The sequence below is a fragment of the Amblyomma mixtum genome, chromosome 4 (genome assembly GCF_055824585.1).
Source record: "Amblyomma mixtum isolate Tamu chromosome 4, ASM5582458v1, whole genome shotgun sequence".
NCBI lineage: Eukaryota > Metazoa > Arthropoda > Arachnida > Ixodida > Ixodidae > Amblyomma > Amblyomma mixtum.
Window position 1 is genome coordinate 76,460,403 of NC_143015.1, and position 14,135 is coordinate 76,474,537.

A 14,135-nucleotide genomic window follows, 5' to 3' on the forward strand; every position below is an offset into this window, starting at 1 on the left:
AAGGGAGCAATTAGTCACTGACATCCACCCAAGCCCAGCCATACGGCTACAGAGGAAAGCTGTACAGCTTTCTCAGAAACTTCGCAGTTAAAGAAAAATTCGTCCTGGACCGGGGTTGGAACCCGGGACCACCACTTCACCGGAGCAGTCGCTCTACCGAATTTTCGGAAATAGGATGAATTTTTCTTTAACTGCGAAGTTTCTGAGAAAGCTGTATAGCTTTCCTTTGTAGCCGTATGGCTGCGCTCGGGTGGATGTCAATGAGTAATTACTCCCTTATTCCAAATCTACTCCACCTTGAGGGATTCCCTAAAACATTTGAACAGATCATGATCATGTAAAATGTTTATTGCTCTCTCGCATAAGAAGTCTGCCGGTCCGGACGGGACCGTGAGTGCAGGGCTCGTTCAGCGGCTGGCGCCCGCTTTGTCCGCTCCACCAACTTCCACTGCCCATCCAAGTCTGTGCCAAACTTGTGCTGGGTAGCTCGGAAAGGTAATTAAAGAGAATCAAGCATTGTTCACGTGTTGCTGCCTGAAAGAACCCGATCTTTTCAGGATTTTCTATTTATGTTCGCTCTTTTGTGACTCCTGACTGTGTCCCTTCTTTTCAACGCCCCCTCGGTGGCTCAGTGGTTATGGTGCTCGGCTGCTCACCCCGAAGGACGCGGGTTCAATCCCGGCCGCGGTCGTCGCACTTAGATGGAGGCGAAATTCTGTGCCCGTGTGTTGTGCGATGTCAGTAAAGTTTAAAGAACCCCCAGTAGTCGAAATTTTCAGAGCCCTTCACTACGGCGTCCCCTCATAGCCAGAGTGACTTTGTGACGTTACCCCCCCCCCCCCAAGACAAACCAAACCTTCTTTTCCCTTCCACTTTTATACTTTCGTAATTTCAATCGAAAAGCAAACTAAGGTAACACAGACAGCAAGCAAACAGAAAGTAAGGAGCTTCGAACAGATGTGACCTTTCTTAGAGTGCAACATTACATGACTGACTGGTACCTATCCACATTGATGTCCAAAGGCTATTTAAAATGCTCGTGGTTTAATTTCTTTTAAAGCCCAACATATAAACTATCCGCTCGACTTTAACATTCTGAACTCGAACGTTCACAGCTCTAATAGATGGACCACTGTTTAGCATATCTAAAAAAAGCTTCAGTAGTGTATGTCTTTGATCTTCAAATCGCTTCAAAGCACATGCGTTGTGGATGAAAACTTACAGAACCAACATGGCTCTACGGCATTTTTGATTTTTAGCAGCTTCAGGCACACTACCAGACGAACGCTAATTAATTTCTGTCGTTTGTTTTGCCAGCATACGAGCCTCTTTTCTCCCATTAGCGCTACATTAGCGCTTTTCTGATAAAGCAGATCAGGTTTACGACACAACTGTCTAGTGTCGGCATGGAAACTTTCAGCTGTCACTCTCGCCGCAGCTGTAGTAGCGTTTGTGCCACAATAACTACAGCCGCTTTTGACATTTTGCCATACACTGGAGAAAGTCATCATCCCTCACATCTGCCTGCATCCGCTTCATGCACTTGAGGCCAAAATTGATCACGTTACAAACTATTCCGCGCACAGCACTAAGCTAGGTTAAGTAAACGCACCTATGAATAATGAATTACATGATTCATTTAAAGACAGACCGCTATGTTGCTTGGTGTGTCCGAACTGATTCTTATGAGCCCCATTAGATGCGTAGTGATTCCAATTTCTTCACTCAATCGACCCACATCTTAGATCAAGACTCTCACCCAGAATTCCTCGACATCTGGAAACACTTTATAATCAACTTTGTCTGAATGCTGCGCATGCAAACGGCTTGCGATACCGTTTTGGACAAATGAACAGTCCGCATTGTGGCAACTGTGTCTCGCTAGAAACTGTGGAACATATCTTGCTTGAGTGCCCTGCGTATGCTAACGAGCGTGCGTACTATGAACATTGCATGCAGAAGCTCTGCCCAGTGCACCTAACAATGGACAAAGTTTTAGGTCCCTTAGCCTGCCTTAGGCAACAGAGACTTGCAATGAACTTTCTATTTACATATTTAAAAGACATTGGACATCTCGATAAGCTCTAAATTCACTTGCACGTTACCTTCATGCATTCTTCATGCAGTGAACTTCGTCAGCCCATTTGTCGGACTATGCACTCCATCATTCCATAGGTTACATCAATACTCACCATTGTATCCTTAGTACCCATTTCATGGCCTCATTTTATCGTTTTTTTACCTCTTCCACACTGCTCTCCTTCTGTCTTTATCTCCCAAATTCCCCTCCCTACGCAGAGTAGCATGCCAGCGATTTTTATATGCCGGCTAAATTCTCTGTATTTCATTAAAGAGTCTCTCTCTCTCCAAGTTTGCACTCCGCTCGGCTTGCACCATTCGGTGTCATGAGTGTCAGACTGAACGAAGAAGCTAGTTCATGCGATTGCGTTTCAGTGCGGATAAAGATGAAAGAGGAACTTTTCGTAGCAGAACCAAACTACACACAACAAGATAACTACAAATTTAGAGAAAGCGAGTTGTGCCAACTATGAATACTCGCAAAATGACCCTGGCATTGGAAATGCCCTCACAAAGGATGTTCCCGTCGAAGCCTAACGATACGCGAGGAGGAATAATTCGACTTTGGATTTAGAAGTGGTCTGTATCGCCTTGTCAGTTCCACTGTGTCCAAGATTTAGTTTCTGTGAAGATCTTGGAGTGTATACTAGCGGTCAGCGGTAACTGATAACTGTATAGCATGCCAATCACAGGCGAATGACCGGAGGATACAAGAAAATTATAACATATTAAACTGGGATAGCACCACAGCCTGGCTGTCATGTGAAAATTTTGCGAATCGATCAGCGTCAGATGACCTGCCATCCACGTACTAAGCCATTTTCATGTTGAGCTTTTTCCATCAGCAATATTTTAAGTTTTTCCAGTTTTTTTTTGTGTTGTGCGTATCATACCCAGCAATTCTGGACAAAAGCATTTTCGGAGGGGAAAAGTTTATGAAACCAACTTTTTCACATTTAACTATAAAAATCAATGAATCCGCAGATCTCCCATCTACTGATTTAATTTTTTTCGCTATTAACGATTTTGTGGATTGTCAAAAGCGTTCGCCATTGTTTTTCTTTGGCACTCTTAACTGCGGCAAGCGAGCGATTGAAAAACTTAAAAATGTTGCCACACATCGGAAGACTGGACCATTACCTTCAATATTGCAATAACAGTGCCTTCCAATTTTCTCATTTTAAAAATTTGTCCAGAAACCTTGGACGTGCTTAAAAGAGCTGCCGATTCCCCGATCGCTGGGGTGCTTACCTGAAAAATCGTAGTACTCCAGTTTTAATAATTTCTACGAAAGTTTCACTCTGTAATTATTTTCTACGTACCTCCAAAAAAAACAACACCCTGTATTTTCAGTTCGGAAACAAACTGATTAGCTTTTTCGATGCCTTCATGTTTCACATCAGGGGTAAAATGTTTGTTGTGGATCAAAATAACCAGCCGTACCAGAAAATATTCAGCCCCACATACGCGATGATTCGAGAATGTTTCGATTGAGTGGCAGGTGTCGCATCTGGGAAAAGCCGGTTAAATTTGGCGACCGCGATAGTGAAGACGTGGGAAGCTTTGGGAAAGCTTTGCCCAAGCATCTGGGCAAATAGGCTTATCGCGCGCATTTGCAAGACAAAAATGAGGCGGGCATGACATCACGAATTCTCTGTCTCTCAGGTTCACATTAGTCAGTGGGCCATAAATGTTCCTGTAAACTTCGAACATCAAAGTTTAGTTTATGGGTTTAACGCCCCAAGCGACTCAGGTATCATGTACTACGTAGTGAAGGGCTCCGGAAATTTCGACCGCCTGGGGCTCTTTAATGTACTATCACAGCACAGTACACGGCTCTCTATAATTTCACCTTCATCGAAATTCGCCCGCCACGGCCGGGATCGAACCCGCGTCTTCGGGGCAGCAGTGGAGTGCCATAACCACTTAGCCATCGCGGCGACGACCACTTGAGATGAATGGGAGATTCTATTGCGCTCGAAGGACCTAGCCGGGCGGCAGATCGCCAGTGATGGGGTCGCTCACGTCATGAAACTTGATGAACTCATTAACGTATAGTGCAGTGGAGTCGTGCGGGGAACTAGGGACCTACCTGTCCCATATCAATAGTCATTAAAATTATTTCTCGCTCTTTCTCTCTCTCTCGGTGCTCACCAGCTGTATTCCTGTGCCGCGCCTTCCCTCAAAACTGCCGCGGTGACCTAGTGGTTAGGCGCTCGGCTATTGAGCCGGAGGTCCCGGGTTCAATCCCGGCTGCGGCGGCGGAGTTTCGATAGAAGCGAAAGGCAAAGGCGCCAGAGTGCTGTGCGATATCAGTGCACATTAAAGATCCCCAGCTGGTCGAAATTATTCCGGATCCCCCAACTACGACAATTCTTCCTTCTTTCACTCCCACCTTCCTTCCTTCATTTACGGTGCGGTTCGGGTGTCAACCGAAATGCGGCAATTACTGGTCAATTCCTTTCCTCAAAACCAATTTCCAATGTCCCGGGAGCGAATACACAGCTTCGCGAGTTGGCCCAGGTCCATCGCAATGAACGCTAGCTATCGCCTCACCCCATCAATTCCTAAACAAAATGCCCCCTATAATATAGGCGGACAAATATCTCTGGTGCGACGAAAAACCCCCACTGTATCACATCACATGGACCTGTCAGAACATAGGCGCGGTTCCCAAAATACAAAACCCAAGTGCGGAGCAATAGGAAACTCTGCTGCCCAGTGACAGCTGTGAAGACCAACAAGCTCTAATACAGCGAGCACAACGGGCGGCAGTGGCCAGCGGAACACTGGACTGAGGGCAACTGACCACTGATTAGAGGTGGACAACGCCAACAGAGAAGACTCCTAGGGATAGAAGCAAGGAGACAACTTGTCTCGAGGTGCCCGAAAACCGCACAAAAGAGAAGCACTAGAGTACAATAAAGTTTTCCCTTCCTTCCTTCCTTCCTTCCTTCCTTCCTTCCTTCCTTCCTTCCTTCCTTCCTTCCTTCCTTCCTTCCTTCCTTCTTTGACAATTATCACCAAACATTACGGCACCGCCTTCGCCGCCCCCGCCTGGTTCAGAAGACCCCGGGCGCGTTAATTAACGGCTTCGATGCCGGGGTTCCCAGAGTGCGCAGACAACCAGATCACTTCCACATGGCGGGATGGTAGAGGTGCTGGTGAAATCATTTTATTCAGTGAAAGACGAGTTTGCAGGAGAAAATGATCCTTTACTCAGGTGGACTCCTTAGTCCGGGACCCCGCTGGACGAGACCGCTGCTCGCGCCTGTTTGACTAGAGTCCTTTGAGACTCCAGCCCCGAGCAGTTGAGCAGCACTGTCTCGAGGCTTCTAAGGCCCTGTTAGTTCTAAGCCTCGTTACCTCTAAGGCACTGATGGCCCGGAATCCAAACTATGTGTTTGGGTAAAGGGTTCGATCCCCTTACTGCCAGCTTTAGAATATTGTACGCTAAAGGCGAAACCTCGCCATCGAGGCTGTTTTCACAGGCTCTACGCGTATTTGCGACGATTACCTTCGAATTCGGGTCCGAGGCGGCAAACGCAATGGCTACCTCCTCGGCCTGCGCGAATTTGGAGCTCAGCATGAGAGGCCGTTAACGTGCTGGTACTAACGAACTACGGCGACCGTATAGAATCCAATGGGCAACGGCCCTACCACATCAACGCAGTATATACCCCGGTTGGGTCCATGTTGCTATTCGAGGGCCCGAGCGCACGCGTCTCATCAGCCCTCCTGCGCCTGCGTGTCCATGTTGCGCAGGAGTGGAAGGACCCAGAGCTTGTGACGCCGCAGCCCCGGAATACGACACGTATCCTCTGGAGTGCACTCGTGCTGGGTGTTCAGACGGTCTAGCAGGCGGCGCCCGAATGCCGTATGCGTGAGTCGCGTATAATGGTTCACGAGGAGGGCCTCCCGTAACTCCTGGTCGGAGTTGAAAACCCCCAACACCGCGTTTTTTGGATACGTGATGGATCATTCGTCCAACTTGTTCGCCCACGCGCTTGAGTTTGGCAATAGTGGATTCCGGGCTGAACCTGTAATAGATGAACTGACCCAGGATACGGACTTCGGGACCTCTCTAATATGACGTCCTGTCCGAGAGATTCACAAACTCGTGTTGTCTTTGGGATTGGATCTGATGTGCAGAAGTTCCGATTCCTCGGAAACACATTGAAGACCGCAGTCACTAGCCAAGCTATCCACTATGGTGGCGGCCCGCTGGAGGTGGTCCTTCATTTCTCCAGGGTTCTCTTCCCTAGTGCAAACTGTTATATCATCCGCGTAGAGTTCGTGGTGGATGCCTTCCACCCGGGACAATTGGTGCGGATGCCGCACCTTGGCAATGTTGAAAAGAAACGGTGAAAAGAACGCCTCTTGAGGTCTACCCCATGTGCACATTGTGTATGGTCCGTATTCGTCGTCCTCGATCTTGAGGAGGGCGTGACGCTTCGAGAGAAAATCCCGTACACAGGCGAATACCATGTGCCCACAATCGATGGTACTCAAGTTGGCCAGGATGCTGCCATGAAGGGCGTTGTCAAAAGCCCCCTTAAGATCGAGGACAATGATGGCCTTGTCGTTTTGGCGCATAGCAGTGGGTCGTATTATGTCGCGGTGCAATTGGGGCGGGTTTAAGGGGGGCGAGCTGAGGATGCGGAAAGCGGTCTCATGGACGAACCCTCTTGCAAAGTGTAAGAATGCAATTTTTGAATCGGTTGATGAGTACCGGGCACTAGTTTGTGTAAAGTCAAGCGCGACTGCCGCCTCTTCTGAGGTGCATGTGTCAGGCAGGTGGAGAGTGGCGATGGGTTGGAGTGCGTGGTCAAAGACTGCACCTGCCGCGAATTCGCACGTGCAGGCTGCGTCCACCGATACGGCATATGATTCCGAACTGTAATACTTGCGGAGAGCATTTGCACAGGCTATGTGGCGGGCCGTGTGACACGTGGTGTGGGTGTTCTGAGGAGGGGGGGGGGCGGATATGTGTGTGTAAATGGAGGGGGGGAGGGGGGGGGGGGGAAGGCGCTGTTAGTAGTGTGGAGTCAGCTGCTGGTATACGAATTTGGAGGGTGCCAAGTATATGACGTTGTGTGAAAGCTTGAGCTAGGCGATTGTATTGAGCACCTAGTGGGTACCTTAAACAGTGGAATATAGGTGGGGGCTTGAAGGAGCAAGGCTATGATATTCAGTAATGCGTAATTAGAGCGCAGCTCTTTTAAACTGACGGGTCGACTAAGAAACTCGGCACACGTAATGATAAATCATCAGTGCACCACCAAGACGTAGCTTTGCAGGCTGCCGAAGGAGAAGCGCAGGGTCGACATCAGTAAGATGGAGCAGCGAAAGCCGCTTCAGCACCCACAGCCGCCTGGAGTGCGTTTTGCCTCGTACCATTTCCAGGATCAAGTGATCCTAGCGTAAAAAGCGCGTTCCTTCCTACACGACTAAAACTAAGCTGTCAAGTAAAGTTCTCTGTCTCTTTCCCTGAGCACTTCAATTTACATAAAGAACAGATTAATTACAACAAACCATCTACATTAAAATCCAGAAAACCCAACTGCGCTGAAAAATGTAACAACGATTGCTGCAATCGTACTGGCAATTTATTCTGTGCAATGCACAACTGCGCCCCGAGGGTTTTTTTTTTTATTTTTTTACACACTGCTCTATGCGGTTGCTGACAGTTCTTAAAGAAAGAAAAGGACAGGAAATCTCCCTCGCGACCCTCGGAGATCGGAAGAGGAAAAAGAAGAGCGGCAGTGTCCTCGGGCTGCAACACAGGTGAGTTTTTTGAGAAATTCCTACCCTTTTCTCCTCCAGAGCATCATATCTAACTCAAAACTTTGCCGCGACGTATGACGCGATAGCATAATGGGTAAGTCCCGTATACGGAGAAGATCATTCTCTACAATCATAGATCCCTGGGAGTCCTCATACTCTTCCTGGCCCAGTGGTGCAGCAGTTAAGCGATGCACAAGAGCCCTGCGGGAGCAGATGCTCCCAGCGTTGGGTCTTGAGGGACCCAGGTTGCTCTTGCCGAGCCACCAGTCAATCATTTTACTGCCGCCTGCTAAGCTGAGCAGTTTCTTCATTGTCCTGGGATCAAGTTGTGATAACGCCGAGGGGTCACACGACCTAGCTGACCCACCTAATTACTAGGTTGTTCTCTGGAGAGCACCTGCCAGAGTCATGGTCATGATTTTTCGCTCACAACACCGACGCCGACATCCCCGAGGCCGCATTTTCTGAACAACCGCTCACTACCTTTATGGTTTATAGTTTATGCCGTTTGACGTGCCAAAGCGACTCAAACTATGATAGACGCCGTAGTGAAGGGCTCCGGAAATTTCGACCAGCTGAGGTTCTTTAACGGGCATTGGTATCGCACAGTACACCGGCCTCTAGAGTATTAACCTTTATGGTTAGCATGTCCCCTGCAGTGCATGTGCACTTAACTAGTGCTTTCCAGCACTATTGGGCTGCGAGGGATGTTCAGCACGAATCTGCTGTGCGCGCTAAGCGGACCTGTCTAGCATCCGCCTAGGTCAAGGGCTTACATGAACTCATGAATGCCACAAATATTCACTGATAAAAACCAAGTATGCTGAAGCTAACTGATTCCTATTGTGAGTCTTGCTGCACCCAAAACAAAAGCCTATTGGAATCTAACCTACACTTTATCTCCAATTGGTTCGAGTTGTGTTTTCGAAAATTTGAATTGTTCATTATTAACTGGGCCTCCTGCAGGGGAGAGCTATAGGAATAAACAAGGGTTAACTTCCCAAATGAAGTACCCGTACGCGGAGTACTTTTTAATTTCGCTTTACAACTCGTTGAAAGTTTTTGCACTTATGTGTAACGCAACTTTCGTGACCTTTGCTTAGCAGAGCAATGTAACTGCACCTTGCAATTAAATTGTGCTCAGAATTTGTGCAGTGGAATTACCAACGCTGCAGCCAAAGGCTGATGCTGCAGGCAATGGCTAATAACTTCAGTGCCCTCTACATTTAACGTATACTGCGGTCAATTCCACCAGATTTTATTCTTTGTAACAATTTGAGTTTTGCAGTTCTCTCCTTTGCTTTTCGTTAGGTGGCAGCAAACGTACTGGTTGCTGATAAAACTTCGAGTTGAAGATGGGTTATTTTTTCACCACTTTATTCAAACGCCTCGAAGATAATGTAAGGATAATTACATTATCTTAAGCATTACATTAAGCAAAGGTAGTCTCTTTCTTTTTAGAGTTTGTAACAAGTATTTAAGGCCATTTTCACCCATTAAACGTCAGTTGGAAGTCAGCGCTTGTGTGTCTTCGTTCTTCGTCGTGTGTCCTGCTGTTTTGCGCTGGCATTTATATGTTAAGGATAATTACGCATGGACTCCGTGGTCACTAACTGCAAGTAGACAGCGTGGTGGCCTATAGCCTTACGTATTCAAACTCTAAAAAATAGATGATGTTATCGTAGTTTGTTTCTGAAGTGAAGAAGTTGTGGCGATACTTGCAATTTATTTTCGGAGTTTTTTTTACCTGATAAGACCTCTGTTTTCATTGAAAGTTGCCGCTTTGGGATGTTACGTGTGACCAATTGATATTAACTAACTTTAATATTTTGTGTGTGTCGCTTTGAAAGCAGGAAAGTGCGCTTCTATTAGTGTTTTTCTCAGCGCAGTACGGAGTAAAGAAAGTACACCCTTATGGGCATAGCAGTGCAGAATTTACCCCTCCCGCTATCCTGTTTTTGCTGTGTCTTTTTAAGAGTGCTGCGCGTATACCAGACTATTTAATATACTTATGCAGATTCTAAATGAGCACAGTTGCAATGGTATTCCATATTCACGGGGTCCAAGTATGTATGAATGTTTTAAGACTGCTTGAATACATTTGCACCTTTTCATCAAGCCTGTCATCCGATATCATGCACCAGTTTGAGCTTTGTTAAAGGCTAGTTCCAGTTTGATGCGTGCAGCTACGATTTCGTTTTACATCAGCGTGTAGGAATTAAGTAAACTGTCTTAGCTCAACTGCCAAGCATAAGTGACCCTAAAGGTAGTTGCCTAAATGGTGCATAGAAAACCAGAGAAAGCAAGTGGGCAAGCTGCCAGTATAAGAAACGCTCTGCAGTGTTTAAGTTTAAGCTGCCCGGATCTCCGAGTTAAGGCAGCACCGGCATGTGCTAAAAGGTGATAATGAAGTCCTGTTCTGTCTTGATTTCCCAGGTTTGAATGAAGTGTCAAGGAAAAAGACTTTAAATTTCTATATTCAATTTTTTTCGGCGAGGAATGCTTCGTTTGCTGTTTACTTGAACATATACCTACCATATTTACGATGGACAAAAATTGAACGGAGTTGTAGTAAGAGAATATGTCTGCTTAGGGCAGGTAGTGACCGCAGATCCGGATCCTGAGAGGGAAATAACTAGAAGAATAAGAATGGGGTGAGCGCATATGGCAGGTTCTCTCAGATCATGAATGGTAGCTTACCAATATCCCTGAAGAGAAAAGTATACAACAGCTGTATCCTACTGGTACTCACCTATGGGGCAGAAACGTGGAGGCTAACAAAGAGGGTTCAGCTTAAGTTAAGAAGAACGCAGCGAGCTATGGAAAGCAAAATGATAGGTGTAACGTTAAGAGATCGGAAGAGGGCAGAGTGGGTGAGGGAACAAACGCGGGTTAATGACATCTTAGTTGAAATCAAGAGCAGGAAATGGGCTTGGGCAGGGCATGTAATGCGAAGGCAAGATAACCGCTGGTCCTTAAAGGGATACTGAGGCGGTTTTCGAATCAGCTAACCTTCTGGGGTTTTGAAGTAGTGACATTGCTGATCACGTCTGTGAAATTATTTTTTCGATTTTGGCTGAAACAGTGGCGCAATCACCAATTCAAAACGCGATGTTTAAATTTCCCGCGCCCCGCGCGAGCGCAGGAGAGGGGAACAGCGGAGAGGGAAACCTCGTCCATGTCGGCCAGCGTGACGTCATGTTGAGGAGCCGCGGATGCTTCGGCGCACCCGAGCGCGCTTTCAGCGTGCGTTGTTCCTCGTACTGCGTGCGTTGTGACGTGCAAAGCGTGTCAGCCGACCTTGAGAATCAGATTCAGCAGGTACTACTCAGCGTTCGTGTCCACGAACAACTACGGCCGCGACTGTGTCGTTTTCCCACTGTTTTGCGCAAGATCACAAGCTCGCAGCGCAACCGCTCGCTGCTGTGACGAAGAATTCATGTCGACTAAAGCAAGATTACTCTGCTCGAAACACTTTCGTAAGAGCGGCTACAGGCAGAGCTTGTCCTAGTGTGACCTCTGGAGATTTCTGTCGAAAAGGCGCGGCTGAACCATGACACAGTTCCATCGATTTCCTCGCGCATGAGAGGCGTGTCACCATTCCGAAGAAGCGTCTCTTTTAAAAGTAGAAACATGCTCACTTAGCCCCTGAAGAAACCTTATAGAGGCTTAAGCATGTGTCGCTCTCCTCAGCTTAGGTGCGGCCAGACCACCTGAGACGTGCTCAGCAAGGCTCGGTTAGTGATTTTATACTCGGTTCAACGTGTCCAAGCAAGCAAGCAAGCAGAGCAAAGCACAATAAAGCAAAGCAAGCAAGCATCGAAGCTCTTCATATGCGGCATCTCGTTTAATCCTAGCTAAGCAATTAAAATGAAAGCGTTCGACGTTGATTTCGGATGCAAATTTAGGAGAGAAATGAATGCCAACCGAGTTTTTGCAAAAAAACACCGCAACCTTACTCGGTTTCTTCATATAGTTGTGGCAGCGGGCGAGCTGCAGCTAGCTTGGCTTTTAAACACACATATAGTTGGCAACTACTTCACTGAACCTAAACTGCAAATCTAGGAAGGGCGAACGTTTCCGAGGCAGCGATTAATATTTTCTGGCATCTGCTGAACGCGCCAGGAGTGAAGAAGCAGCCTTGTGCGCGTATTTGGCTTGGTTTCCAGCGCACCATGATTGCGTCGCTATCTTGTGGTGACATGCCTCGCAGTGCTTGGCCACTGCTCTTAGCTAATTTTGACACCAACTTTGTGCTTCTTCATCGTTTCCTTGAAATACTTTCTTGCCCCAACCTGCAACGCCGGGTACTGAGAACAGGATATTTTGTACACAGTGCTTTGGGCCTTTTCTTTAGGATGACGCTTCCGGGCGAGCCAGGAGGCGTCCGGTGGTGGTAACTGACTTGAGTATTGTTCGCACCCCTTCCTTTCCGAGAATACGAGCCGAGGTTGTGCTGGCACCTTTTGCGCACGGTCTGCATCGCGTCTTTGACGCTGGCGTATGCTTGTGCTAGGCATAGAATTTTTTGCTTCTGTCTTTTTTGGTTTCAGGCGATACGTGGAATGAGCAAACTGTAGTATCCTTTTCTTCGATGGTCAGTAAAAAAAACAGTCGCCGTATTCGCTTTTACAGCGACACGGAAAGCTGCGATCTGCACTCAACGCAGCGCCGGATCCGCATCGGCAGCTTCTCCAGTCCTTAAAGTGACGTCACGACCTCTCTTCACCAATCACGGACGGCGGCGCGCCGCGCGGCGTGCCCCGCGGCACAGGCCGCATATTTCGGCTAAAAAAGGCAATTCGCGCTTGTTTTTGCCTTATTTGGATGCGATATTCCAGTATACAGCATGAAAAACTATAGGATGCCGCTGCCAGCCCGATTTTCAGAAAAAGTGCTTCAGTCTCCCTTTAAGGGTAACGGAGTGGATTCCAAGAGAAAGCAAACGTAGAAGGGGACGGCAGAAAGTTAGGTGGGCGGATGAGACTAAGAAGTTTCCGGGGATACAGTGGCGGCAACAGGCAAAGGACAGAGTTAATTGGAGAGACATGGGAGAGGCCTTTGCCCTGCAGTGGGTGTAGTCAGGCTGATGATGATGATGATGATCCTTGAATATCCATGAACAGCCGTAAAAACTGCTTTCCCATCGCTCCAGGGTACGTTTCTGCTGGCTGACACCACACTCTTCGTGGCTGACCGTAACCCTCATCTCGGAGCCCACCCAGAAAACGGAGCCTGACGCACCGGAGACCTCGTACGTCCTGCCGATGCTACTAAGTAATATAGGCGCGTTCCTGTGGCGCACTGTGTACATCCAGGCGGTTCGCCGTCACTACGTGTACACCGCGCTCGAGCTTCTCTACGTAGGAATGTTATCATGGAGCTTTTATGAAGAAAAAGCAGTTGGAGCCCTGAACGCGGAGCCCGACGAGCAGCCAGCCGAAGATGTCCTGATGCCCCGGCGGCCGAACTTGGTCTTGTTCGGCCCAAACACGAGCTACAACGAGAGGCTGCTCAGAAGCATGGTCGCTGACCTCAAGGCGCTGGAGGCCGAACCAGGTGTTCCTGAAAAAAACCCCTCAGGTGCGGCACATGTGGCGAGTTGGAGCATGACTTTCATAGCTTCGTAGTGCACAGGACAAACTCCAGTCTCTAATGCTCTGTCCTGGTTCCTACATCTTGAAACCACCACAGTGGCTTACTGGTCAATGGCATGACATGTGACGCAGCGACCGGTTGCACATATCTTCCTTCAGAATGTGAACCTGGAAATGCCTGACTACCCGATTATTCTAGCCTAGCTGTAGTGTTCCAGGATATATGCGTGTTAGTGTAATTCCATGGCGCTTAAAGAGGATTGGAGGACAGATTAGATATTAGTGTTCAAAGCTGCACACGCATTTTTCTATTGTGGTGTTTGGCTGTTGACCCAAACACGCGGGTTAGACCACAGCTGCGGCGGTCGCATTTCGATGGAGGCGAAATGCTAGTGACCGCGTTGGCTCAGCAGTTAGTGCACTCGTCTAGTGAGCCGCAGTACCCGTGTTCGAACCCAACTTCGGCGGTCGCGTTTCGATAGAAGTGAAACACAAAAGGCACCCGTGTGCTGTGCGATGTTAGGGCACGTTAAAGATCCCCAGGTTGTCGAAATTATTCCGGAGACCTCCACTACAGCACCTCTTTCTTTCTTCCTTCACTCCCTCCTATATCTCTTTCTTACGGGGCGGATCTGGTGTCCACCGAGATATGTAATAGAGTTACTGCGCTAT

The 14,135-nt window shown here is 47.9% G+C and overlaps 1 protein-coding gene across 1 annotated transcript in view; it reads left to right on the forward strand.

Moving 5' to 3' along the window:
* Nucleotides 1-13,235: 13,235 nt before the first annotated feature.
* LOC149347102 (phospholipid-transporting ATPase ABCA3-like) overlaps nucleotides 13,236-14,135 on the forward strand; it is a 74,833-nt gene continuing 73,933 nt past the window's right edge. The window contains exon 1 of the mRNA XM_089541491.1: nucleotides 13,236-13,449. Coding sequence (XP_089397617.1) covers nucleotides 13,236-13,449 — 214 coding nt within the window. The remainder of the gene's footprint in view (nucleotides 13,450-14,135) is intronic.